Source organism: Polypterus senegalus, chromosome 6 (genome assembly GCF_016835505.1).
Source record: "Polypterus senegalus isolate Bchr_013 chromosome 6, ASM1683550v1, whole genome shotgun sequence".
Taxonomy (NCBI): Eukaryota; Metazoa; Chordata; class Cladistia; order Polypteriformes; family Polypteridae; genus Polypterus; species Polypterus senegalus.
Window position 1 is genome coordinate 112596551 of NC_053159.1, and position 25935 is coordinate 112622485.

Sequence of the window (25935 nt, forward strand, 5' to 3'; positions counted from 1 at the left end):
TTGGTTTGGAGCTTAGAAGCTCAACCCTGCAAAGCCCATGGCAACCGCCAGGGAGCGCCTAAACAGTTCAGGAGCCCTGGACTGCAGCATTTTCGCTACACCTGGAAGTGCTGCTGGAAGAGGATCAGAGAGCACCTAGAGCACTTTCAGGTGCACTACAAAAGAGGCCACCTCACTCCGTCAGGGGAGGCAGAGTCGGGAGGTGGAGGACAAAGCATGCTGGGAGAGGAGAGGAGGTGGCAAAGAAATAGAGAAAAAGAAATAAGAAGAAGAGAGAGAGAAGGGACTGAGCATTATTACAGCTTGTGTGTTTGTGTACTGTGCTCTGAAGTGGGGAGACAGGAATAAAGCAGCCCCCACGAGGAAATAAAGTGTGTGTTGTTTTGCACTTGTGTCTCTGTGCCTGTCTGTGTCCGGGTTTGGGGAGCTGTACTCCCCGGTATTCCAATATACACAAACACACACAAACACACTTGCATAGTGGGGCTCTGGGAACAAACACATTTAAAAAGGATGTGCAAATCCTAGCAAACTCACCACCATCCTTTACCAGACAATGTACAAAATTTATTAAAAATTATTAAAAAGGTTAGCAGAATGTTGCACTTAAACTGTACCCCAAACTTGTAAAATCCAATCTGGAACATGGGAGTAAAAATGGAACCTGGTGGAAGAAACCTTTCCCACAAATGCGGAGTTTCACTGAAGTATTCATTAGTGTAGCTGAAAGTAACAAAGTGACTAGTGCTGAGCAGCGATTACATTTTTAATTGCAATTAATCACATGGTTGTCTGAGATTAATTGCAGACAATCACATTGTTGTGTGCAAAATTCAATAATGAACTCAAAAGTAGTGTATTGCATGTATTTGGTTTGCAAACACTTAACTGTATTTGTTTAAAGTGCTTCTTAACAGCAGTATTCCCTTTACATAATAGCAGTTACAATATTTATTGCAAATCTCAACTTAAACAATGTAATCAAATCAAATATAAAACCAAAGCTATTAATGTTTTATTTAGTTTGTTATAGAAAAACAAGTTACCTTAAGAGTCCAGAGCCATGATTACAACATTATAAGAGGCACCTTCTGAGCTACAGCAAGTTAACATTTCTAAATCTGTGTCCTTTTTTACCTGAACAGATACCAGCAGAAACATTTTCTTTTATCAGGGAGCAGCATAAACAGTCTATGTCCAGTAGCAACTCTTTGAGGGCTAATATTTTTTCCAAAAAACTCAGTTTTCTAAAAAGCACACAAAGCAATGGTTTCACACATAAATCAACATAAAACGTCTGTTACTGCCTGTTGTGTCTGCTGTTGGCGCCTGTTTGCAGCAGCAGGGGCTGCGTGGAGGGTGGCTCGATGGCCAGCAGGAACGCACAGTGGGCTGGCTGTCTTTGTGAGACAGGTGCGTGGGGGCGGCAGTTGTAATGAGACGCAATATAGTTTGTATCTTCTGTCATCGTAAGTGTCTGTTCTCCCAGGTAAACGTTGCCATAGGTGCATCAGCTACATGAATGTGTTCAGCACCATGATCAGCTGATGTCGGTACCTCACTTTCGTTTTTGATCTATATCTCCAGATCACTTACATCAAAATCAGAGTCCGACAAATCAGAGATTATTCAGCAATAAACAACGAAAAAAGTCCTCCATGGATTATCTTGCTTTGAACATTAACTTTGGTGTTTCTCCACGTGCCATTTTAAAAGCTGTTTGCTCTTCGTTACTCATACACGCACAGAGAAACGAGGACAAGTCAGCAAAGCTAACTTTCCTTCCAGCAAAAGAGTATTGAAAAGTTCTGTAACAAGAAGATCACTGAACTCTATCGATCGCTAGCGACAAAGCAAAACTGAAGCTTTCAAAATAATAAACAAAAACTGCATTAATGTGCGATAAAATAATTGTCACCGTTAATTAATTAATGCGTTAAAACGATAATAAAGCGTTACCTTGCCCAGCCCTAAAAATTACATATTTCTAAGCTTGAATATTTTTTGAAAATATTAAAGAAACTGACCAAATTTAATAGCATGGTTTCATCCCAGCTACCCTTTATGCTCTTAAAAGAACTCATTCTTTTACACATCTGGAATGTGAGAAAGTATTAAATTTAATTATCCAAGCCTGTGCTCTTCTTTTTATTTTTTCCAACTGTTAATCAGACATCTTAATAAAAAATATTTTTGAAGCATTAAACTGGATGCAGTATAATAAATGGTGCTAAGTGTTAGAATGGCAATGTGGATGAAACTTGCCTTTTGCTCCTATTCCCATGGAGATCAACCGAGGCATTTTAATAAGAGGGTTATGAGGTTGTATGTTAAGTAAAAATTCTCAACTATCTAGAAGTCGTCTCATATAGAAGATAGGAAACCAACAAGGCATTTGATGCTTAAAATATATTTTAAAGGTGTCCGTTTTGAATAAATAAGTTTCATAAAAAGGTGCATGTACCTATTGTGCACAAATATCAGGGTCAATCTTTCACTAAGAAGAAATTAAACACTCAATTTAATGCTACTACTGTAAAGTTATCAATAATTGCAGATAAGAAAAGCATATCACTACCATTAGCTAAAAATACTACAGAACCAAAAAAGATAATAAAGCAAGGATAATGCAGTATTTTGACAGTTATTCATCTTTAACACCAAAGAAAGGTGGGACTTTCACTTTTATACACATTTTAAAGTGCTTGTTGCCAAGGTAAATACACTAACCTCAGAAAGCTTACAAATTCTATATAGGGTTAAAATGGAAAGTCCACAGATACTAGACACTTCATGAGTCAGTACAGTTTTTGTAATGCTAAGAAAAGGAAAAATAACTATTCTTAGGGCACTATTCAAAAAATGATTATTCACAGTAGAGACAAATTAAGCAAATAGCATTGTAATGGAAAACGCCAACATTGTGTGTGTGTGTGTGTGTTATCATGCTCACTTTATTCATTTGATCACACTTGGATAAATTACATTTATATTTAAAAGCAAGTTGGACCTTTCTTTTGTTAAATATGTTTATTAAAAATTATGGTAAACGTGCTTTAATTTGTTTCTGTATGAGCAAATGCAGGTGATTGCAGACTAGCTCACAATTCAGAATTGGTTTCTGCCTCATAGCTGATGCTGTTGGCTTAGCTGGATTGAAAAGGTGAATATGCAACTACAAAAAGTCGAGAACAGACTCATCAAGGTGATAAATTTGTGAAACATGCAGGTGAAGAATTATAGCCCAAGAAATGTGTATTTACTGGGGGCAAGGGGGGGGGGAGCTTGTAAGCAATGAAACCATTTGTCTGTATGCTCACATCTGAAACAGAAAGGAATGTACAGTAGATCCATTTGAACCCATTAAAAGAACTTCACAAGCAATGGCTGGCAGAAGCAAGATGTAAGAAAAAGAATCCTAACACACAAGAAAAAAAAATTATTCACAGATGTCCATTTTATAAGTCAGGTTGGAAAGCTGTCCTCTATTTTGAAATTTTACTGTCAATCATTCAAAATCAGCACTCCACAATGAGTGCAAAGCTACACTATATATTATTCCATTAGTATTGAAAAGCCCATAACAAAAATGCAATAGTGATAGAAATCCCACAATTAAAATATTTTGGTTCCTTTTAAAACAATGCCCAGTGATTTGCAAGTCATAAAGACTTTGCATGTGCAAAAATTATCAGGTAACAGACATGATGTTGAAAGGAGCAGCTTTGCACTGCTTTTCTGCATTACTAAATGATAACCTTTGTATGAAGCAGCTCTAGTATTAATAGCAGCTTGCACATTCAAGAGTTTAACAGCAGTCCCTTGTATCAGCAGGCATTTCTTCATACTATAGTGTTGCAGCTCATGTGGTTAGCATCTCAAACCTGACTATAACTAAGGAAAACAAAAAAGGCAAATAAACTGCCAGAAAGATCATCCCCACTAGTCACGCTCAATTTCCCATGTTGCTGTTATCTCTGTGTTACATTGTCTGGATATGAGTTTACTTATTGATGAAGTAATAACATTTATGTTTTAACTCAGTGTTTTAATTGTCTTTTCCCAGTAATTATATTTAAGTATGTAAAACGGGCCTCAATTCAATTTGAAAAACATTATAGTTGGAACCATAGATCAGATTTAATTTGCTGCATAATGCCTACACTTCCTCCCTAAAGATGTAACCCAATTAAGAAAAGTATGCTGGTCTGATTCCCTATTCATTATAAAGTACAAAATGTACCTCATTTACTGTAATTAAGCAAAACTGCTACTATAATCTTTAGAATGGTTGTGCAACTTTCTGTTTCTTTCTCTTTTTTCCCCAAATCCATTCTCAAGGCAACTCTTCGATACCCTAACTGTGATCTGTGTACAATTTGTTTTAAAACCACTAAAGACATAATGACCAAGGAAATACAATTTGCATCAGGCAGATTAACTTACAGCCCAAGGCCATTAAACAAACCTAATTTGCACTGCAAACTAATACAAAAGATAATAATTTTTATTAAGAAATTTGTCAGGATTCCAAAAGTAGACCTAAAAAGGGAAGTATAAGCTACTAATTCTAGGACTGAAAGGTTCCAGATGCTATGATAAGCGCCATTAAAATAATAACAATTTGCACTTAAAAAACAAACAAAAGCATGTGTCTAGAGGATAGTGCTTGCTGCCTGCTCTCTCTATGTGCTTTTTGTAAGTGTCACATTTTTAAAAACTTGAACACTAAGGTGATAATTAAAAAATTTGGTCTATAATTCCTACCTTGCTAAAATAATGTAAGTATTACCTTTCTTTTCTGGTATAGGATACTCAAAACCAAATGAAAGCTCAGGATCATTTGATGTGTGAAGCTTGTATTTTGTAAAGTTCACCATTTCTGGGTAAAAACAAAAACCATACTATGTCAGTATTTGACTTCAGTATACAGTGTTGTCAATCAGGTTCAGAATATTGTCTTATTTGGACTAAAAAAGACAATAAAACTATATTAAAACAAATGAGAAGCAAAAGCAGATAAGTATTCTTTAATTTGGTAGTTAATTCAAGTTACCAACATATATATATATTTTTTATATTTAAACAGTTCCATTAAAGAGGATTTGACAGAGTGACTATATTGACTGCCTTTCCTAAAAGGTTATAAAAAGCAAAAAAGCTCCTCTTTTTGTATAAGAAGAGCACAAAGGGCAATAACCAAATAGTTACAACTAGCAATGTCCTTTCTCTTTCCGGCTTTCTCAATTACCTTGGCAAGTATGAATTTCTTCCCTCCTGTCCTACGTGTTTACTATGCACATGTGGCTGACTGAACTGTCCAGAAGGAGGCCAGAATACAACAGGCCTGGAGGCTGCAAGAAGTACATGGTTACCAATAGCACAGGAGTGAAGAAAGGATGACTACAGTTTTACAATAACTTCACTTAATTCATACTCCGATTTGTTGCAGTTTGTCTCTGTGCAAAAAGAGAAGCAAAGAAAATGTTATTGTTATAAATAAAAAAATACATCATGAGGGAGTGCCCAGAAGTAGAGAGGATGCCAGGGCCATCTCAGTATGACAGGACAAAGTTCAACAAACAACCTCTGAGAGAGCAAAAGACTTAAATTTGTACAGAAACAGCAACTAAACCTGCCAGTATGGCACAGCAGGTGCTGCTACAGCATGGTAGGGGACCTGGAAATATAATAGGCAGAGGAACCAAGGCAAGGGAGATAGAGTGGAGGCCTGGGTGGAAATATGCTGTACTTGTTCAAACACTTGAGGGCAGGCAACTCACCAGGTACAAGATGTGATTGATCTTCATTTCAAAGGGAGAATGAGACTGTGGAGGGCTTACAAGAAGCCAAAAAACCCATAGGCAACAAGCAATCACACACCGTCCCTATCCAAGATCATGATGCCTGTTTAAGGGCCAAGTAAAATAACCAACTATAAGTGAAAGACTCTTGGATTTAACGCCGTAAAATCTGACAAGACTTGTGAAAAGAAAAGTTTTGTTTTCTCTCTGTCAGTGTTATCTACAGTATCAATCAAAAGTATTGTAAGCAACCAAGGTCTTCTCTCTACCAACATAAAAGGCCAGTATTCAGTTAAAGAATCCCCTTGGGATTAATAAAGTATCTATCTATCTACATATACAAGAAAAAAAAAAAACCAAACTAACCATAACTATTGTTTTATTTCATAAGCATCAATTTAAAATTTAATTTAAAAAAAAAGGTCAATTAATGCTTACAAAATAATACAATAGTTACAGTTGGAGTTTTTTTTTTAATATTCATTAAAATAAAAAAACACATTTGATATCTACCATGTGGTGCCACCTGAGAATGAGTCAGGAGACTACAATCTAAAGATGCCAACATCCTCAAGAAAACTAGGACAAGCTCCTCTCTGGACAGTTTTCCAAATCACCGCTCTATTATTTCACTGATTGGATTCCACTGGTACTTGGTAATCACTGGTTTGAAGCTAAGCTTGTTACAGCTCATACTGTACATTTATGTTGTCAATAGCAGTTTCCCAGCAAATAATGTTCACACATCAGCTGTACCGCAGTATTATATATTTGTCATGAATAATAAATACAAAAATGAACAAGAAGGCTAAAAAGGATATTGATACAACACTCTCATGCTCCAGGCAATATATGGAAGCATGTATAAAGGCTAATGAACTGATGGTCTGTATAAAAAACTACCTTAAATACAAATCTGGGGTTGTTATAGTCAAACTCTAAAATGTGCTTGGACATCCATGAAGAATTCTATGTGCAATTAATGTAAGAAAAATATGGGAAAGCTACAAACTCTTCAGGGAAGAACAATCAAGTGTAGTCCTAAACTAAAAAGCATGTCAAACCCAAAATGCAAAGGGATTTAGACCCCTTCAGTCTTCAGTACATAAGGTGAGTTGAGGGGCATATTGTAGTTCTCATTTCAGCTGTTTGAAATTCTCAGTGATATCGACTGATCTGTTCCAGCAGACCTTATATAGTTAGTGAAACATATAATCAGTGACCCAAAAAGAAATTAAACATAATTTGCACACAGAGTGCAAAGAAAACTTGAAGCAAACCAGCAAGATCCATAGTTTTTAGTATCCACATCAGCTGTTTGAAAAGCTCCATGTGAAATACTGCAACAACTTAGCCATTGGCATTCGAAATAGTTTGATCTTCTTAAGATTCGTATATTCTAATTAAGCAGAGACTGTCATGTACACCACATGTACCATCTAAATCTGAACAAAATTTAATGCAACAGCATACTCCTTACATTACAAATCATATTATAGTAAGAAAAATTAAAAACAAAATGGGTTTACTTCCAGTAAAAACCAAATCAAATCCAATATGTATCAAACAAAATAACTAATTGATTAATATTCATATGATTTTGTCTTTTGATGTAAGATCAGTAAACAGGAAGAGGCAGATGTAAATTAGTATTTTGCATATCCATGAAGTGTGAGAGAACCTTTCATCTAATATTTTTAACTTATAATCAGACAAGATTATCTCTTCTTTTCCACTATTTTTAAGAGGAGACAACAATATGAACTGATGAGGTGACAGTTTTACTAGTTTCCCTGTGATCACCATCTTTAAAGTGACAGCTTTGGTTTCTATAAATACAGATAATTATAGACTTTGTGCTTCCAAAATGATGTGGTCTGTCCTTAAATGACTCTTCAGTTACTCAAATGTATATTTCTTAGCACGTCAAGCTGCTTATTGCTAAATTCATAAAAAAAGGAAATGTTATATATAGCATTAAGTTTAAATTACGAGAAACACGAGGTTGAAGCAAAGGAGGTAATTGAACCATGGTGCTATAAATCACATAATACATATAAATCATATATGTCAAGACTAAACTAAATAGTACAAACAGCAGGTGTTCAGTTTGTCTTTTTCCACTAACAAAATTTAAACATGTTTTGTTCTTGGGAAAGTTTTATGCAGATCCAAAAATGCAAAATCATGCCGAAAAGTAAACTTATTAGACCTAGCGCTATATTCTGAACACTGTCTGAAATGCCTATGCTACATGCTTCACCGCTGGCCAACTGCTCTCAAATAATAAACGCTTTAAAGCAGTGACTAACAACTACTGACGGGCAATAGCAAGACTGGTCAGATATACAGAGCATGACTCCACAAACCACAAGAGCTCCTAGAAGACACATTAAGTGAGATTCTGCCTTTCTCAAAAAACCTATAGATAGTGCACATATTTTGCATCAATAGCTATACCGTAGCTAAAGTACAACTGCCCCCTGCCCATTCACCATATCCAATTGCTGGTATCAATATTTCACAGTTGGTTGCTGCATGTAAACCACAATGGCATCTCGTATCTCTTTGTAGTCTAGCACTGTCTACCACTTTGGCTAACAAAGCACAATCTATTTATCAGTAAACACAAAGGTTCATAATATACATCATTTTTTGCTATACTAATGCAATTACATTGATATGTTACCCACATTTCTAATTTCAGAAGGGCAAAAATGAAAACTGCTTTAATTTGTAGCACCCTGCAGATGAACAAGAGAATTAGACATGGTTGAGAATTGTACTGCAGGTTTTTAAACACCATACATTGCCCCAAACAAGCAAAAACAGCATTCATCTTCTGAATGCAAGAAAGGTGGCTACAGTTGTTCATCAATTCATACTCTAACCAGCTAAACCCCTTCTTGGCTTAATGATGAGCCAGGGCCTACCTTGGGCACCTTTAGGTTTGAAGTACAAACCAAAGAGAGACAGGGTGTCACTCCACTGCAGGGTACAGTCACACCCTCTCCAACACTTATTCATACGAGGAGAATTTAGATTGCTCAGTTAATGTAACCTGCTCATCTTTGGGATGTGAAAGGAAAACCATTGCACATGTTGTGCCAGTGACAGTTGTAACAAGTAAAAACTGAGGCACAAATTTTTGAACCTGCTTTGAGTCTTCAAACTTAATAAAAAGAAAGTAGCTCTATATGTTCACTCTAAGATAAAAATAAGGAGTGTGTGTTTCTGACTTTTTATATTAGACTGACATTAGTATGCCTCTCTTCATACTGCTGCTTTGAAGCACAGGGCAGAACACTTTGGGATTCAATATCTATTGCATTACGAGTAAGGCAGGGATGAGCGGTTGTGGGGATCTTTAAAAAAAAGCACTTCTTTACTGAAAATGAACTGTTACATACTAAATTATTACAACTAAAATGTGACAAATTGATGTTCAAATTCAAATAACTGTTTGTTTAAATTGAATTGAATACAAGTTTCATATAATTACTAAGATAATAAGCTTTTTACCCCCTGTACGCTAACATGCAATATATCCTTCACAAAAATGGAATAAAAGAATGCGTTATTTGTGCCATTTTGCAGTGCCATACAATTTTCTGATCATTGTATGAACATATGGAGGTATGTCCTGACCTATGACCTGTAAGTACGGGTTAGGAACATAACAAAAAAGTAACAAGATACCTATGCCTTAAACATCATATAAAAGAACTTTCCTTTGCTTTGTAATATGTTTTTCTTCTTTTTTGTCAACTGTTTTTGCTATGAATTTACCTAAAATTTTAAAACAAAGATACTTGGACTGTGGAGTTATTTGCGTGTGTCACCATTACCAGAACCATTATCTCAAATAAGCTGCAGCTGCAGAATTTTGGAAACTTTTGACACTGAATCCTGGGTTTTATAGCTGTAACTGTCTCTGTCCAATCTCTAGTAAATAACTGCAGTTAGGACCACTTCTTGCTAATTCTGGCCGAGTCCACAGGCACTAGCAAGAACAAATGTGTGATGACTTATGTAAAGTATTTTGAGAACTATACACTAAAGGCAGGTTTTAGAGGTGTTTTAAATTAATGAATTAATCTTCAACTTGTGTAATTTGATTTCACACATGTAGTTTTAAAATGCATACAAATAATAAGTGATAGGGGCATTTGAAAAATGAAAGCATGAATAGTTTGCAACAGTTGAAATTTTAATGAATTTGACACATCCATTAAATGCTAGTTTCAGTAGTATAAAACTGACAGAGTGACATGCTGTCAAATTCTGAAAAACACATTGTTACAAACGAAGTTTTAAAGATCTTTTATAAATCAGAACATTTTCACATGCACTTAATCCAGTGCAGGGTTTCGAGGATACTGCAGCCTGCTTGGCAGTGCAGGGTACAGCAATGGAAAGGGTGCCAACCCATTGCAAGGCCTACTCAAGGGAACGCTCACATTCACATAGGGGCCAATTTGATATTGCGAATTCCCCTAGGTAGCTTGGTCTTTGGGGATGTGGGAGAAAATCCAGAATACCCAGAGGAAAACCCACAGAGATGGGGAAGATATGCACGCTCCAAACAGACATCTCTGTGCATGATTAACACCAGGGACATTGCATGCATGTAAATTAGATGTTTAAAAAAAATTAAATAACATTGGTATTAATAATTCATGTGGTACTGATGTAAAATATTTACATTTTTCATAGTGATTGTAAGTGGTAATTATTTAGCATTTACCTAACCAAAAAAAAAATAAATCAGTGAATAAATATGATACTTTACTAATCTAAATAGTGCATCCCTTGATCATCATAATTTTTTACTGAAATCACACTGACCCCTCCCCCAACCCCATAAAATCCACCCATTTGTTACTACATTAAATAAGACCAAAAAAACTACATTCAAGCCCCTTCTAATCCTAATATTTTATATGCAGAAATACACAAACTTCCAACCCATTTGGGCTGACAGATTCATTTCTGGAGAGCTGCATTGACCACTGGTTTATAACTGAAGACAAAGTGACAATTAGCAGTAATTTTCCTCAAGGTAAACTTAATTATTCCTGTACATAAACGAACTTACTGAAATGTTTACATTGTGGCAAATATCACAGCGATTTTAGGTTACATAAAACTTATCTGCTGAAGGATTGCTCACTTTCAATTACTGAACAACGGTTTAATGAAATGAACTTAAATAAATTAATACACAGTGGTATGTGTGTACTAGAAATGTGCCACTTTCTTTACTGATACCTCCCAGGAAAAGGTGGTCTGACTGAAACTGAATAAAAAGTGATCGCTAACCTAAGAAAAATAAACAGGTGTTGATGGTTGGAATAAGAAAAAAGCAGGCATAAAAACCATCAGAGTGGGCGGAGCAAGAACATGTAACCTCTGCGGCCCGTTTCCTTAGACCTCAGCTTTCCGTCGTTTATAGCACATGCCGAAACATCTCTCTTTCCCCTACAGCTCCGTGTGCCTTTGTAGCCTTTAGACAATAAAATGCGTTGCGTATATGACAGCAGAAGCAGGTCATAGGACTTACTTGCTACAATGTGGGGACTATTCTTATATAAGAACTGAAAATGCAGGATACAACAGGCCAGAAGTCTTATTTTGCACCCCTACATAATATGCCTTGCCGATGCCAGTAAGGTCCATCTGTGCCCAACCCTTCTTTGACGAGGTAATTGATAAATTACATCTGCCGCTTCAGAAGCCTGTGGATCCTATCAGAAGGGACCTCAAGTCGTACATTTAGTCAAATGTCAAGTAATACTGAAGTTGATCGCGCTCCTTTGACTGAGTGCCCATGACCCTGGGTGGTGCCTCGCTGAATGCGGCTTCGCTTGGCACCATTTATGATTTGCCTACATATGCTCACATTTTCCATTAGAGTCGTATGGCTCGGACTCTTTCCAAATTGTATCCTCCTTGTCTTTCTCATTTTGTGTGTACTTTCATTCATCGACCGGGCACATATGCGATAATGCCACCCGAGCGCAGGCACGCCACGCCTCGCTTCATTTCAAACGCGCAAACACGCGGCCCAACCCGAACCCGCTCGTGAACCATGCCTTTTTTCCTTCCTCTGCAATATGACAGCCGCAGAAGCTTCTAGAAGAGCTGGCGCGGTGCCTCCCACGTTTTTGTGCGGAGAACCCGATACCGTTGGTTTATTGACTTTTAGAAATAAATGGAGGGATACATTGGGGTGATAGAATTTAGATTATATTAGTAGATTTCATGCAATAGTTCTCTGTACTCAAAAAAATAATCCCAAAGCCACACACAATAGAATATTACTCAGCATGCATTCTGGATAAGCACAATACGAACACTATCGTAACAATAATTAATTAAAATAAATAATATGAGGCATAAATCCTGCAGTATAAGTTTATTACACCAAAGTGTTTTCCCTAAACGACAAGAGCCTGAATCGACCACACTTGCACTCATAAAAGTATCCTTAGTATTAATTCAACGGAATGACCACATGAGGTTTATGAAGCAAACATCGATTGATTATTCGAAGTTAAAGGGTGGGCGGGGGTAGTCGTGCTGAGCTCAGTAGAACTAGGAGGCACCGCCCCGACATCAAACAGCGCCCGCAGCCGGGTGCCCCTCCCGCAAGCGCCACGTTCCCCGTTATTCAGCACTTATCCATCTACGCCCCGAATTTTTAGGATTCAACCAAAAAATGTATATACTTAGCAACAACCACTTAATTTTTGGAAGTGTGGTTTCTCGTCCCCACCGTGCACAAAGAACCATAACCGTTCAGTAGGTCGGAAAGCACTGACTGTGTGAGAACTAAGAGAGACAAGCTTGACATTTCGCGCCCGAATACATGACACGGGGCGCTATTAACTTACATGCTGCAATTTTCACTACCTCGGAGAGTCCGGTAACTGAAGTATGACCACGAGTACTCTGCAGTCCAAACCTGATTGTGGGGGTGGCTAAGGATAAAAGAAACGCTAATTTCAACGAAACGACTCACCGATTTCATGGCAGCCGCCATATCGTCGTATCTTTCAGCTTGCTCGGCCAACCTGGCTTTCTGCACCAGCTGCTCGCGATCTACCATTTTTATTTCTCTTAGTACTAGTAGCTTCGCTGAAAATCTGAGAGGAACTGTGAAAATGTCACTTGCAATGCTGTAAAATGCAAGCCGAGCTCCCCACTACTGCAGCTGCTCTCCGCTGTCTGCGCGTGCCGATGGGACACCCCTAACCCCTCCCTCTTACAATTCTCTAAGATTATGTCATCATCCTTAAAAGGCGTGTCACGGAGCATGACGCAGCAATCCTTATAAGGGAAGCCCGGACTTCCTGCATGGAGACAATGTAGCGAATCAGAGTGTGCTTTCCGACTGTGTTCACCACTAGGATTGAACAGGAGGGTGGACTTCTGGGAAATGTAGTAATTTATGTGAACCACTGCATTGTAAAAAAAAAAAGAAAGGAGAGAGTAAACGCCCCTGCCTAAAAACTACAATTCCCGCATAATAGAATATTAGTGAAGAAAAGAAATTGCACCACCATGCTCAATGCTTTCTTGTTAAAAAAGTATTTCCAGTCCTTTTCTGATTCAGTCTTTAACCCAGGTGTTTAATTAAATATAATTTCATTTAATGCTTTTATCTAAATCCGATCTACAGATAGCTCGAGCCTTTTCCAGCAATAATTCAGTTATGTCAAACACTCGTTTTGCGAAGGTGGTCAGTAATTTGTTATATTGCTCGTGTTTTATTGTATAATCTGATCAATGATACACTGGTACAACAGCGACGGGTGCCTAGTTTAAGTTAAACTAGTAGGAAAAATTTAAAATCTTTTTAAATTATGATAAACCCTGTGTAAAGTGTCCAGGGTGAGAGGATCTTATCTGATATTTTGTTTTGCAAAATATCATATAATATTTACAATTAATATACGCTGGTATATTATAAATATTTCTTTATACTGTATTTTTATTGACATTCTTCTGGGTTTATGATCCTGGTGTGGTGGATCAATTGTGTGCCTCAATGATCCTCAGGGGTATGTTGTTAAAAGGTAAGGTTAATGTAAGGAATACACAAAGAAAAATGGTCTAAAGGAAGGGTCCAACCAAGATACAGTCAATAACATACCCTCATTGAATGTTATCACTGAAGTAAAGACAATCTTGTGTAGAACTGGGACCCTTTACTCAATCTTGAGCACTGGAATATAAATATATCCAGATGTGCCTGAAAAGCTGTGTGGAACCACGTTCCAGACGAACTACCCACAAGGGGAAGGTTGGGGGTTGGTCCGATGACATGCAAGAGCTAAATCAACCTAGGCATATTAGAACTTTGAGAAGAAATGTGACCCATTAGATTTCAATTTCAATTCTTTATTGTCATGTGTACAAGTACCATGTACAATGAAATGCTTGCGTGTATGTGCCCCTGCAGACAGTGAACAAAGACAAAAAAAAAATGCACACACAATAAATAAATGAATATAATAAGTAAATAAATAAAACCAGAATCCTAGGAATAAATAGAGACAGTGGCAGAAGTATATGTGCAGGTAGCAGTGGAGGTGACACTAGATTACTGATTGTTCATGAGTCTGATTGCAGTTGGGTAGAAACTGTTCCTGAACCTGGAGGTGCGCATCCAAATGGACTTTAGTCGCTTCCCCAATGGAAGGAGGGTGAAAAGTGACAGTGCAGGGTGGCTGAGGTCCCGCCTGATACGGTTCATTTTCCTGAGACAGCGTGTAGTGTGGATGTCTTGGATCGCAGGGAGCTGTGTGCCCGTGATCTGCTGTGCTGTGTTCAACACATGCTGCAGAGTTCTGCAGTCTTGAACTGAGCAGTTGTTGCACCAGAATGTGATGCATCCTGTCAGGATGGATTCCACAGTACATCTGTAGAATCTGCACAGGGTTGTGGGGGACATCCAGGCTTTATTCAGTCACCTGAGGAAGTAGAGACATTGTTGGGCTTTCTTGACTACTGCCGCAGTGTGACTTGACCATTTAAGGTCATCATTGAGGGTGACTCAGTGGAACCTAAAGCTGCTGACCTGCTTCACAGCCTCACCTCCGATGTAGATGGGGCTGTGCTCTTTGCCTGTTTGCAGAAATCGATAATCATCTCCTTAGTTTTACTAACGTTGAGGGTGAGGTTGTTGTCCTAACACCATTCTAGCAGGAGTCTGACCTTGTAGGCTGTCTCATCGTCCTCGCTGATCAGACCTATTACAGTGGTATCGTCAGCAAACACAAAGATGGTGTTAGAGCTGTGCTCAGCTATGCAGTCATGGGTGTAGAGAGAGTAAAGCAGGGGGCTCAGCACTCTGCCCTGTGGGGTGCCAGTGTTGATGGTGGTGGGGGTTTTTCCAGCAATATGCACTTGCTGAGGTGTGCCAGTGAGGAAGTCCAGTACCCAGTTGCACAGTGAAGAGCTAAGCCCCAGATCCAGGAATTTAGCAATGAGCTGGGATGGAATGATGGTGTTAAATGCAGAGCTGTAGTCCACAAACAGCAGCCTGGCATAACAGTTCTTGTTCTCCAGATGAGACAGGGTGGTGTGAAGAGTTATGGAGATGGAATCCCCCGTGGACCTGTTGCAACGGTAGGCAAACTGGAGGGGGTCCAGACTGTCCGGGATGGTGTCCTTGATGTGTTCTAGCACCAGCCTCTCAAACCACTTCTAAGGCTAAGGGAGTAAGTGCTACTGGGCAGTAATCATTAGGGCAGTCTACTTTATTTTTCTTTGAGACAGGGGTGATGGCTGTGTGCTTGAAGCAGGTGGAGACAGATGAAACTCTCAGAGATGTGTTAAAAATATCCGTAAAGACAGCAGCTAGCTGGTCGTAACATGTTTTTAAAACGCGACCTGAAACTCCGTCTGGGCCGGGTGCTTTGCGGATGCTGAGTCGGGAAAAAGTCTTCCTCACGTCATCCTCGGAAAGCCCCAGGCTCAGGGGTGGGGATCGATCTGTTCTTCTTAATTTTTCTCTTTGTAAAAACTTGATTGCTTTGTATGGATTGTAATAAAATTAATAAAAATAAATAATAATAAAAAAGAAAGCCTCAGGCTGGAGTCTTGAGGCACTGCACGGGGTCGCACGGGCCTGCCCGTGTTAGCAAGCTCGAAGCGAGGCAAAAACACGTTCAACCCATCCGGGAGTGATGCAGCGGTAGCCGTGGCCGTGTGTGTCCGGGGTTTGTAGTCTGTGATCAGCTGAATATCCTGCCACATCCGGCGAGCGTCTGATGTGCTGTTAAACTGAGAGTCCAGTTTGTGGGCGTACTGGCGTTTTGCATGTTTAATGGCTTTTCGGAGATCATACCTGCTCTTTTTGCATGCCTGTGTATCTCCGGAGTGAAATGCACTGCTGCGCTCACAGATCAGCTGGCGTACTTCAGCACGCACCCAGGGCTTCTGGTTGGGAAATACGCGTATAGACTTTGTGGGCATTTCCCGATGAAGCCTGTGACAACTGCGGCATACTCGTCCAGATTCTCAGAGGGCTCATTGAAAACATCCCAATCCACAGATTCAAAGCAGTCCCTAAGTTTCTCCTCCGCTTCCGGGGTCCAACAGTGCACCTCTTGCAAGACCGGCTCTGCGCAGTTCAAACGTGGCGGTTGAGTAGCCAGAATTGTTGCAAGAGGTTGAAGAATATTAACTTTTTTGGTGCTCCCTGGAGCAGTTTGCAGCTCAGCGTGATGCAGTTGAGATGAGATGTATCTCTTCCAAAACTGAGTTCATGTTTCCCTCCTGGAATGGAGTGGCTTGTTCCCTGCAGGTAAGAGTAGAACAATTGACTCATATATAGGAATTCCAAATTTTTGCCCAGGTGGGCTCAAGAGCACTACAACAAGCTCTTTAAGTGGTTTCAGGTTATATTCACTGCCAAAAGATAGGTTTTGGAGGAGCAGGAAAATATCTAATTAGTCAATCACATGGCAGCAACAAAATTCATTTAGGCATGGTGGCATTATCAAGATAACCTGCTGAAGTTCAAACTGAACATCAAAATGGGGAAGTAAGATGATTTAAGTGACTTTAAACGTGGCATGGTTGTCGATGCCAGATGGGTTGGTCTGAGTATTTCAGAAAATATTATTCTATTCGGACTTTTATTACAACCATCTCTATGGTTTACAGAGAATGGTCCAAAAAAGGTAAAAATATCCAGTGAGTTGCAGTTCTCTGGGCGAAAATGCCTTGTTGATGCCAGAGGTCAGAGGAGAATGGCCAGACTGGTTCGAGCAAATAGAAAGGCAATAGTAACGCACCAGATGCCACTCCTGTTAGCTAAGAACAGGCAACTGAGACTACAATTCGCACAGGCTCACCAAAACTGGACAATAAAAGAATGGAAAAACATTGCCTGGTCTGATTTCTGTCTCGATTTCTACTGTGATGTTCAAATGGTAGGGTCAGAATTTGGCATCAACAACATTAAAGTATGGATCCATCCTGCATTATATTAACAATTTAGGTTGGTGGTGGTGGTATAATGGTGTGGGGGATATTTTCTTGGCACACTTTGGGCCCCTTAGTGCCAACTGAGCCATTGTTTAAATAGTATTGTTGCTGTCCATATCCATCCCTTTATGATTGGAGTGTACCCATCTTGTGATGGCTACTGACAGCTATATCACTAAACTCAAATAATCTCAGACTGGCTTCTTGAACATGACAATGAGTCCTCTGTACTCAAAAGGCCTTCACGGTCACCAGACCGCCAACCAATAGAGCACCTCTGAGATTTGGTGGAATGGGAGATTTGCATCATGGATGTGCAGCCCACAAATGTGCAACAACTGCGTGATGCTACCATGTTAATATGGAGCAAAATCCCTGATGGATGCTTCCATCAGTTCTGAAGGCAAAAGGGAGTCCAACCCGATACTAGCAAGGTGTACCCAATTAAGAGGCAGGTGAGTATAAGCTTCCCTTAGTAATTTAACTTGTTATTAAAATGTTTATAACAGAACTCAACTTTTTCTCCCTAAGCAGTTGATTTACAGTTTTTTATCATATACCTGCATTTTCTTATGTAGAAAAATCTTGCTTTTTGTAGTATAAGAGATTGCATTTGTGCTCGGTCATTCAAGCCTGTTTCTGGCTAGTTCTGGCCCTGTGGTGTTTTAAGTTTACCCTTTGAGTATGTGGGCACGTACAATCTAAAAAGCTGTGAGGCTAGGGATCTGCACTGGCAATCGGAAGGTTGCTGGTTCGAATCCCGTAAATGACAATAGGGACTCTGCTCTGTTGGGCCCTTGAGCAAGGCCCTAAATCTGCAATTGCTGAGTTGCTTTGAGTTGTGAGAAAAGCTCTATATAAATGCAACAAATTATTATTAATCTAAAGACAACAACCCCTTATTCTCTGCAAAACAATCAGGACCTTTTTAGTTTTTTTTAATTGCACATTTGCACGTCTGGTTCAAGCTTTTTCCAGTTAGGCAAAGTAGCACAAGCCACCAAAGAGGCACAGAAAATATAGTTCCATTTTCTCCCAGAAAAGTAGCCACCATTATTTAAAAGAGGAAAAGTAGGCCATAATAGGCATGTATTGAGTACAAGACATTACACTGATCAGAACGAGTGGCATCTTTACCCACTTGCTGAGTAGGATTACCTGACACCTGAAAAAAACAACAATACTAATGCATGGTTTCAAGCAAAAACATCTTTTTCTGATTCCAAATAGAACAAATGTTTCATATAAATTGAAAATCAATAAAAAAAAATCAAATGTAGCTCAAAATTCCTTTCAACAAGTAGTTAAAACCTCTTCTCCATTGTGTATCAAAACAAGCCTCCTCAAACACACCAGAGTTTTTAATACTTCATTTAAATAAAAACATTACTTCATTCCTCTGTTGCTGAATCTTTTAGTATCAATGACATATCTCTAAACTGAACCAATAAGCGTGTCAATGGTAGGCTGTTGAATGTGGGCACATAAAATGATTATATTGTAATATTTGATTTTCTTCCCACTAAAAGATTTATGACAAGTCAACTCCAATGCATATAGATCTGGACCCCTCTAATGACAACCATTTTGTTCCACTACAATGGCTTCCATCTGTCCAAGACTTAACAGAAGTATTTGTCATCAAAACTTTCCATTTATATAGTTTCCTAACATCCATAATTTCTGATTGTAGTCCTCAGTATATCTTTAGATCTAAACTAGGTATTAAAGTCAATTTAACATCAGGCAAATGGTCAGAATCACAGCATAAGTGAAAACTTGCAAAAAATATTTGGGTTGAAATATGGATAAATTACAATCTAACTAGAAAGCCACTTTACATTAGTAGAATATTTCTGAAATGTCCACAAGTCACATTCAACAGAATGACCAATTTCTATAATTGTAAAATTCCCATATTGCCAGTGTTGTCAATGATGACACCATTAGGGTTTGGAGTAAGGTTTTTAGAGAACCTGGAGAACATGGTGCCTCCGTCAAAAGATTCACCAATTGCCCAAATATTAGATGGGAATGAAGGTGTGGTCTGCTGTGGAGAATATCCAGTTAACAGTTATTTTCCAAAATCTAAGCCTCAAATAAACTGGTCCTTATTAAATACATCAGTAGGTTGGATCAGTTTCATAGACATTAGCCCTGAATGCACTACTTAAGATCCACCTCGCTTTTCATGCTTTACATTTGAAACATTTTTTTTCCCACCTTTGTTTGATGAAGTGCTACTTCCTTTCCCATTATAGTTGATTGGGAACTTGAGGATGAAATCCAAAAGACTATCAATTCTTGACCATCAATGTGCTGGTGTGCCTATGGACAGGTAGAACCCTCTAGGATACCAGCCAAAGATATTTTTCCTCTGCCAGTTTTTAATTTAAAGAATTCTTCACATCTAATCAGGACTGCACATATTTTATATGGATATGATGGTGAAGTCACTGTTGGCACCAACAGTGTGCATTCTGCAAACTTTACTTATCAGTCTCTGTATTTGATGTACCAACATTTGCTATGTCTAATAATATGTAATATTAAATAAAATATAATAATAATGTTTGTGCTGTTCATCTTCCAGTTTTTCAATTCCATTTATCTGTTTGGATTGTATAAATTGTTGTTTTAATATTCTGGATTTTGGACTGTCTGCTCATTTAAAATATTGTTCTTTGCATCCTGAAAACAGATTCTGTTCCATTTTAAATTTTCTCTTTGAGACAACCATTTGTATGCCGACCTTTTCAATTCTTCATATTAATAAACTGCAACCAGCCAGTGAGCCCCAAACCTCTGTGACAGTAATGCTCAACGTGATTCTGTATTCAAATAAAAGACATCTATTTATTTATTTATTTCAGTGTTGCCCACTGCCCTCTGACTATGACGCCCCAATTTGAAGCAGCAGACTTCTTTTTAAGCCAGAACCCGTAATGCTTCCGGTGCCCCAGCTTATCCTCTAGGAAGTAAAGTAATCCCTCGCTATATCACGGATTTTAAATGTAAGCATATCTAAATATATATCACAGATTTTTCGCTGGTTCACGGATTTCTGCGGACAATGTGTCTTTTAATTTATGGTACATGCTTCCTCAGTTTGTTTGCCCAGTTGATTTCATACAAGGGACGCTATTGGTGGATGGCTTAGAAGCTACCCAATCAGAGCATGTATTACGTATTAAATAAAACTCCTCAATGATATACGATATGCTTCCCACGCGGTGCTTGAATGTTTGCTTTTCTCTGTCTCTCTCACTCTCTCTGCCTGACAGAGGGGATGTGAGCAGAGGGGCTGTTTGCACAGAGGCTGTTTGCCTAGAGGATACGGACGCTCCTCTACAAAATGCCGCTTTATCGCGGTGCTTCGGCATACTTAAAAGCCCAAAAGCACGTATTGATTTTTTGATTGTTTGCTTTTTTCTGTCTCTTTCTCTCTGACATTCTCTACTCCTGACACGCATTCTTTGAAGAGGAAGATATGTTTGCATTCTTTTAATTGTGAGAAAGAACTGTCATCTCTGTCTTGTCATGGAGCACAGTTTAAACTTTTGACTAAAGGGTGTTATTTCATGTCTAGAGGGCTGTAATAATGGCTTAAAGGGCTTAAAACATATAAAAATAACCATACAAACATATGGATTCTACTTCGCGTATTTTCATCTATAACCGGGGGGTTGGGGGGGGGTGGGGTGTGGTTTCTGGAACGCAACCACCGCGATCGAGGAGGGATTACTGTACTTCAAGGTTATATGGAAAGCAGGGAGGTCCTCCCTGAAGAGTGCCCTTTACTGGTACCCAGGGACCCCGACAGGGTGGCATTTCTGGACTCCAACTCCCAAGCACCCCTGCAGGTGTCCAAACTGGGATGCTACCAGAGGACCACTGCCACCTGCCATGTGGGGGATGGAACTTCTCCCAGCCTCCAACTTTTGCTGGTGCATCCATTATATTACTCATGCCATGAAGCTATTTCCTCCTCCAGCTAGCAAGTTAATCTGTCTTTCTATTCTGGCATCCTGGCCAGAATGCCCATCAGTCCTCTTGGGTACTTACAAAACATTAGTTACAAAGATTATTGTTGCTAGTCTCTAAACTGAAAGATTCCCCTCTCCGATTCTGAGATTAATGAACCTGGCCTTTTTAGGCCTTTTTTACAACCTTGTTTTTTAGCTTGTGAGAACAAATTTTATAACCCAAATGACATGAAATCATCCAGGTTTTTGGACACAGTATACTCTTTATCACAAAAATTTATTCCAAGGCCACCACCTCGACCTGGATTTCTGAAGAAAGGTAAACTCATCTGGTGCAGCCTTAACTAAAGGAATAGAGCCAGTGTTACTAACCTAGATTTTAGTAAGAAGAATTAAAACTGACTGTGTATTTAGCATAACGTCAAGAATTAAAACAGCATGTTTCCAGGAGAGCAAATGTTCAGCAAACAACACTTTAAACTGTGGTGACACGTAGGACGAACTTTTGTATTTTGAGTCAGGTTATTAGCACTGCTAGTTACGTAACAAGTCTAAATCTGGCCCTATGTGAGTTTGTGTGTCTACACACTTATCCAGATCAGAATTGTGAGGAGGTAGTGCTCATGCTAGTAGAAACCAAGCCAAGATGGAACAGTAGTCTATCAAAAGACCATTCTCAGATGTAACTCCTTATTGTTATTAAATATAGACATATACTGTAGATAAATGGAATGAATCAAAAAGGCACAGAAGTAGGTTTTATACATTTCAACACTAAAAGACTACTTGTAGGTTAAAACTTAAAGAAGTCAAGGTTAAATGTTAAAGGCATCAGAATCAACAGTCCACAGATCCTTAGATGAAAAGCAACCTGGATAGGCTATAAATCAACTGTGACTCTATAATAATCAAAGTGGTGTCATGGTTACCTTCACCTCCCTGTGGAGCAGAGACAAATAGTGGAACTCTCACATTCATTTTCCTCAGGTGTTACTAGAGAATCAAAAGAAAGAGTTCATGTCTAGGGATATGAAGTGACAGAGAGAAGACCCATCCAATAAGGTCTTTGGAAGGAGCATCTAAAACTATCTCTTCTGGTTATGTGCCTCAGGACACCTGAATAAAAGAGAGACCTGATTAAGAGGGCCTCCTTCCAAGAATGATGGAACTCTTCTCTTCAATGGGTTTACCATATGTATGCTGTGAGACTCTGTGAGCTCACAGAGTGGGACAAAATGACAGACTCGGGGACAGGAGCTAGTACAAGACTATTAATGAATCTTGAAAGAGTTTTAAAGACTTCTATTGCTGGTTGTTTGTTCTTTACTTTTAATGAATTTAATTCTTCCTTTTAATATGATGACTTGATTGTGGACTGAACTCTCTTGCCTGTGGCCAGGCTGAATGGATTGGTGCAGTTCGGGCTGTGGTCTATGGCTGGCTTGTCATCCCAGCCAATACCCCCAGAGGCCGCCAGATGGAGCTCTCCCTGCAGCATGGAGGTGCCCCAGATACCAGCAGGGAATCATGGACTATGGAGTTTTCCCCTACAAACCTGCTGGATACCCCAGGGGCCAACAGAGGACGCTGCAGGGAGGCCCAGAGAGTCACATGTGCCCTATAACCCGGAATGCGTCATAGGTAAAGCGACAGCGGAAGTGACGCACTTCCGGGATGAAGAAGAGGACTTTTTATTTGACCCAGAAGTGATAAGGAATCATGGACTGAAGGATGGAAAAACACTTCTGGGTCAGGGACTATAAAGGACTATGGGAAATCTACCCAGCTCAACTCGCCATCTGGGGAAGGGTGGCAACGCGTCTGGGAGTGGTGGAGAGTTTATTGTAGAGTATTGAGTTTAGTTAATGAGTATTGTGGAGATGAGGGTGCTTTGTGCACTGTGCAATAATAATTAAGTCGATTATTGGAATTTTACCCGGTGTCTGGAGTCAGGTCAGAGGGTTCAAGGGACCGATAGCGCCCCCTATCTGTCACAGGTCACATATACTGTTAAAAAGCACAAGAAAGAAGAGAGTAATTCAAATAAAAATAAGAAGACAATGAGTAAATAAAACAACCAACAATATGAAGACTTGTACAAATATAAATTTTAATAGGAAAAACAGTAAGGACAGTCAGTGATGGTGAAAGAATTAATAGATTTATTTGAAATCCACTACTTTGGGAGCATGGCATCTGCCTGAATTTATTTTAAAACTTGAGTAGTTTTCTCTCCAAAATAACAATGCTATAACAACAATAGCTCTGAAACAATTCTTATCACAAATGAGACAGATAAATTAGTGAGCAAATTCATCACAGGTTAAAAGGAAGGACAAGAAGGGCTGTCATCAATACTAATGCTTGGAGAGTACCCAGTAGACATACAATCCAGAGATTATGGCTTATATTCACTAAAACACTAAGTTTTAAACTAAAATGTGCAATCTGAAATGCCTTACGCAGAATCCTTTAACAGTAGAATTACCAAAGCTTACGAAAAAACTCGTAAATTCATCCCACCTTAAATCCGCTCGCGCGTCTCCATTCAGCATCTTTTGTCATGTAAATGTGTCGACTAGCCCAAGGAGCAAGCAGCCTGCTATCCCATCCTCCCACCCCAGCATAAACTGCAAAAACCTCTCCCAACTGAAGCCTTGTTTTTCAGGGAGTCAGATACTTAGAGCTGTATGGGCTAAAAAATATATTGTTATTTGGAATACATGCATTTCATGTGTGTTCTGTGTCTACAAAGATCTATGTAAGTGTAGCATGACAGATATGTTGAACACATAGTTAAAAGACAAACTTTTTTCATGTTTTAGTACTAATGACAAAATTTTGACATGAAGTGTGTAATGTGTGAAGACTGAAGTCCAAGTATCAAATAAGCACTTTCACAAAAGGTACAAGTATAACAGAACAAATGTGCTTAGAAGTAAAAGTACTCAAATGTATAAAGTTACACCAACACAACGCATGTTTTATGGTCTTCGTTATCCTCAAACCCGTCCCAGCACCTCTCAGTTTTCTTAACCTGCTTTGGACAGTTCCTCGTAATATTGTTCCTGTCAGACCAGCTTCCCTGAGCTTCCCTGAACTTTGTCCTTCCATTTCACACCTCGCTGTATGTGCCAATCAGGATCCTGTCTCTTTATTCCTGTCAGGAGCACCGTCCCCTTCTTAGTTTTCATTCCAAACAATTTGTTAGTGGTGGTATTTATGTGGCCTATCCAGCCCTTCATTTGCATGGATTGGCCCATTCTGAGCTGCACAAAGCATGTACATTAACACCATGGTAATAAATATTAAAATAAAAATTACATTTAAGTTTAAGAGGTGGAATCTGCATGTTGACCCATGTTCATTGGTGAAATTTAGCAAAAGCCTTTTTGAATGAATATGCAGTATTTTCCAGAGACCTTGTTCATTGAATATATTCCTGGAAATGCATCGTGTGGCCGGTTTAGGCAAACATTTTTTTCTAAGCGTTCTTGGTGTAGTTGATGGCAATTGTGTTTTGAGGATGCCTCAATGATGGGCCATTAGTGAGAACAGATGCCACTTGCTGTTGATTTGGCAGTTATTGTACTGGAGAATTGTGTGGTGGTTCTAGTGGTAAAGAGGGACAATTGAATACCTCAATAATGAAATGTGTTCAAGCTCATTATTATTTTTATAATAGTACATATAGCTTTGTTTTGTCACTAAATATTTATTTTGTAATTGAGGATTTCCCTGTAAAACTGAAGAGCTCATTTCAAAATAGGGAAGTGTGGTCTAGTACTAGCAGAGATGATTTTCACACAGATGGCTCTGGTTACATAAAATGCATAGCAGGTCTCTTGTGCATGGTCTGCCCATTTCTAGAAAATCCTTGAGGAACCTTAGACTGTCCTTAAGAAATATTGTTACAGTCATGTAAAATCCCAGAAAAAGTGGTGTGGAGTAATGACAGGTATATCCATCCCGTTATATCCTAACTACAGGGTCACGGGGGTCTGCTGGAGCCTATCCCAGCCAACACAGGGCGCAAGGCAGGAAACAAACCCCAGGCAGGGCACCAGCCCACCGCAGATGACAGGTATATGTAAGGTAGTTTTCTATTCACGAAAAATCTGTCAGTCGTGGATGAACTTACACTTCCTGGTTGAGAGACGTGTACCCTACCCACTACACTACCATACCTGGCTTGGGTTACTGTCTCAGTTGACACTGTGGTATTTGAACAAATACCAGTAATACTAGTCACCAAAGTACTTGCACTGACCACTCATTACCACACAGACAACGCAAGAAATTGCAGGTTTCATAACAAGGTGGCACATTTTATCTATTCAGAAAAAAAGGTATTTTTATTTTTTGCATGCTGTTGAGTTAATTGCATGGCATACGTGGGTCTAGTGATGTCGTAGGAATGCATAAAAGGATCCTCTTTGGACTCTTACGAAGAAGCATTTCATATGTGTGGTTACCTCAATTTACTGCTTCTCCATGACTCAGAAACCTGTAGGGTGACATCACAGAAATTATTAACACACAACCACCACTAACCATTACACCATCTGTCATAGTGCGGCAACCCCAACTCAATTTTCAGCATTTCTCCCACAACTACAGTTCCTTGTTATTTTCACAGAAAC

The 25935-nt window shown here is 39.0% G+C and overlaps 1 protein-coding gene across 1 annotated transcript in view; it reads right to left on the minus strand.

Moving 5' to 3' along the window:
* ywhag1 (3-monooxygenase/tryptophan 5-monooxygenase activation protein, gamma polypeptide 1) overlaps window positions 1-13061 on the minus strand; it is a 31270-nt gene extending 18209 nt beyond the window's left edge. Inside the window, exon 1 of the mRNA XM_039756803.1 lies at window positions 12829-13061. Within this exon, the coding sequence (XP_039612737.1) occupies window positions 12829-12915 (87 nt within the window). The 5' untranslated portion in view covers window positions 12916-13061. The remainder of the gene's footprint in view (window positions 1-12828) is intronic.
* Between the last annotated feature and the right edge of the window lie 12874 nt (window positions 13062-25935).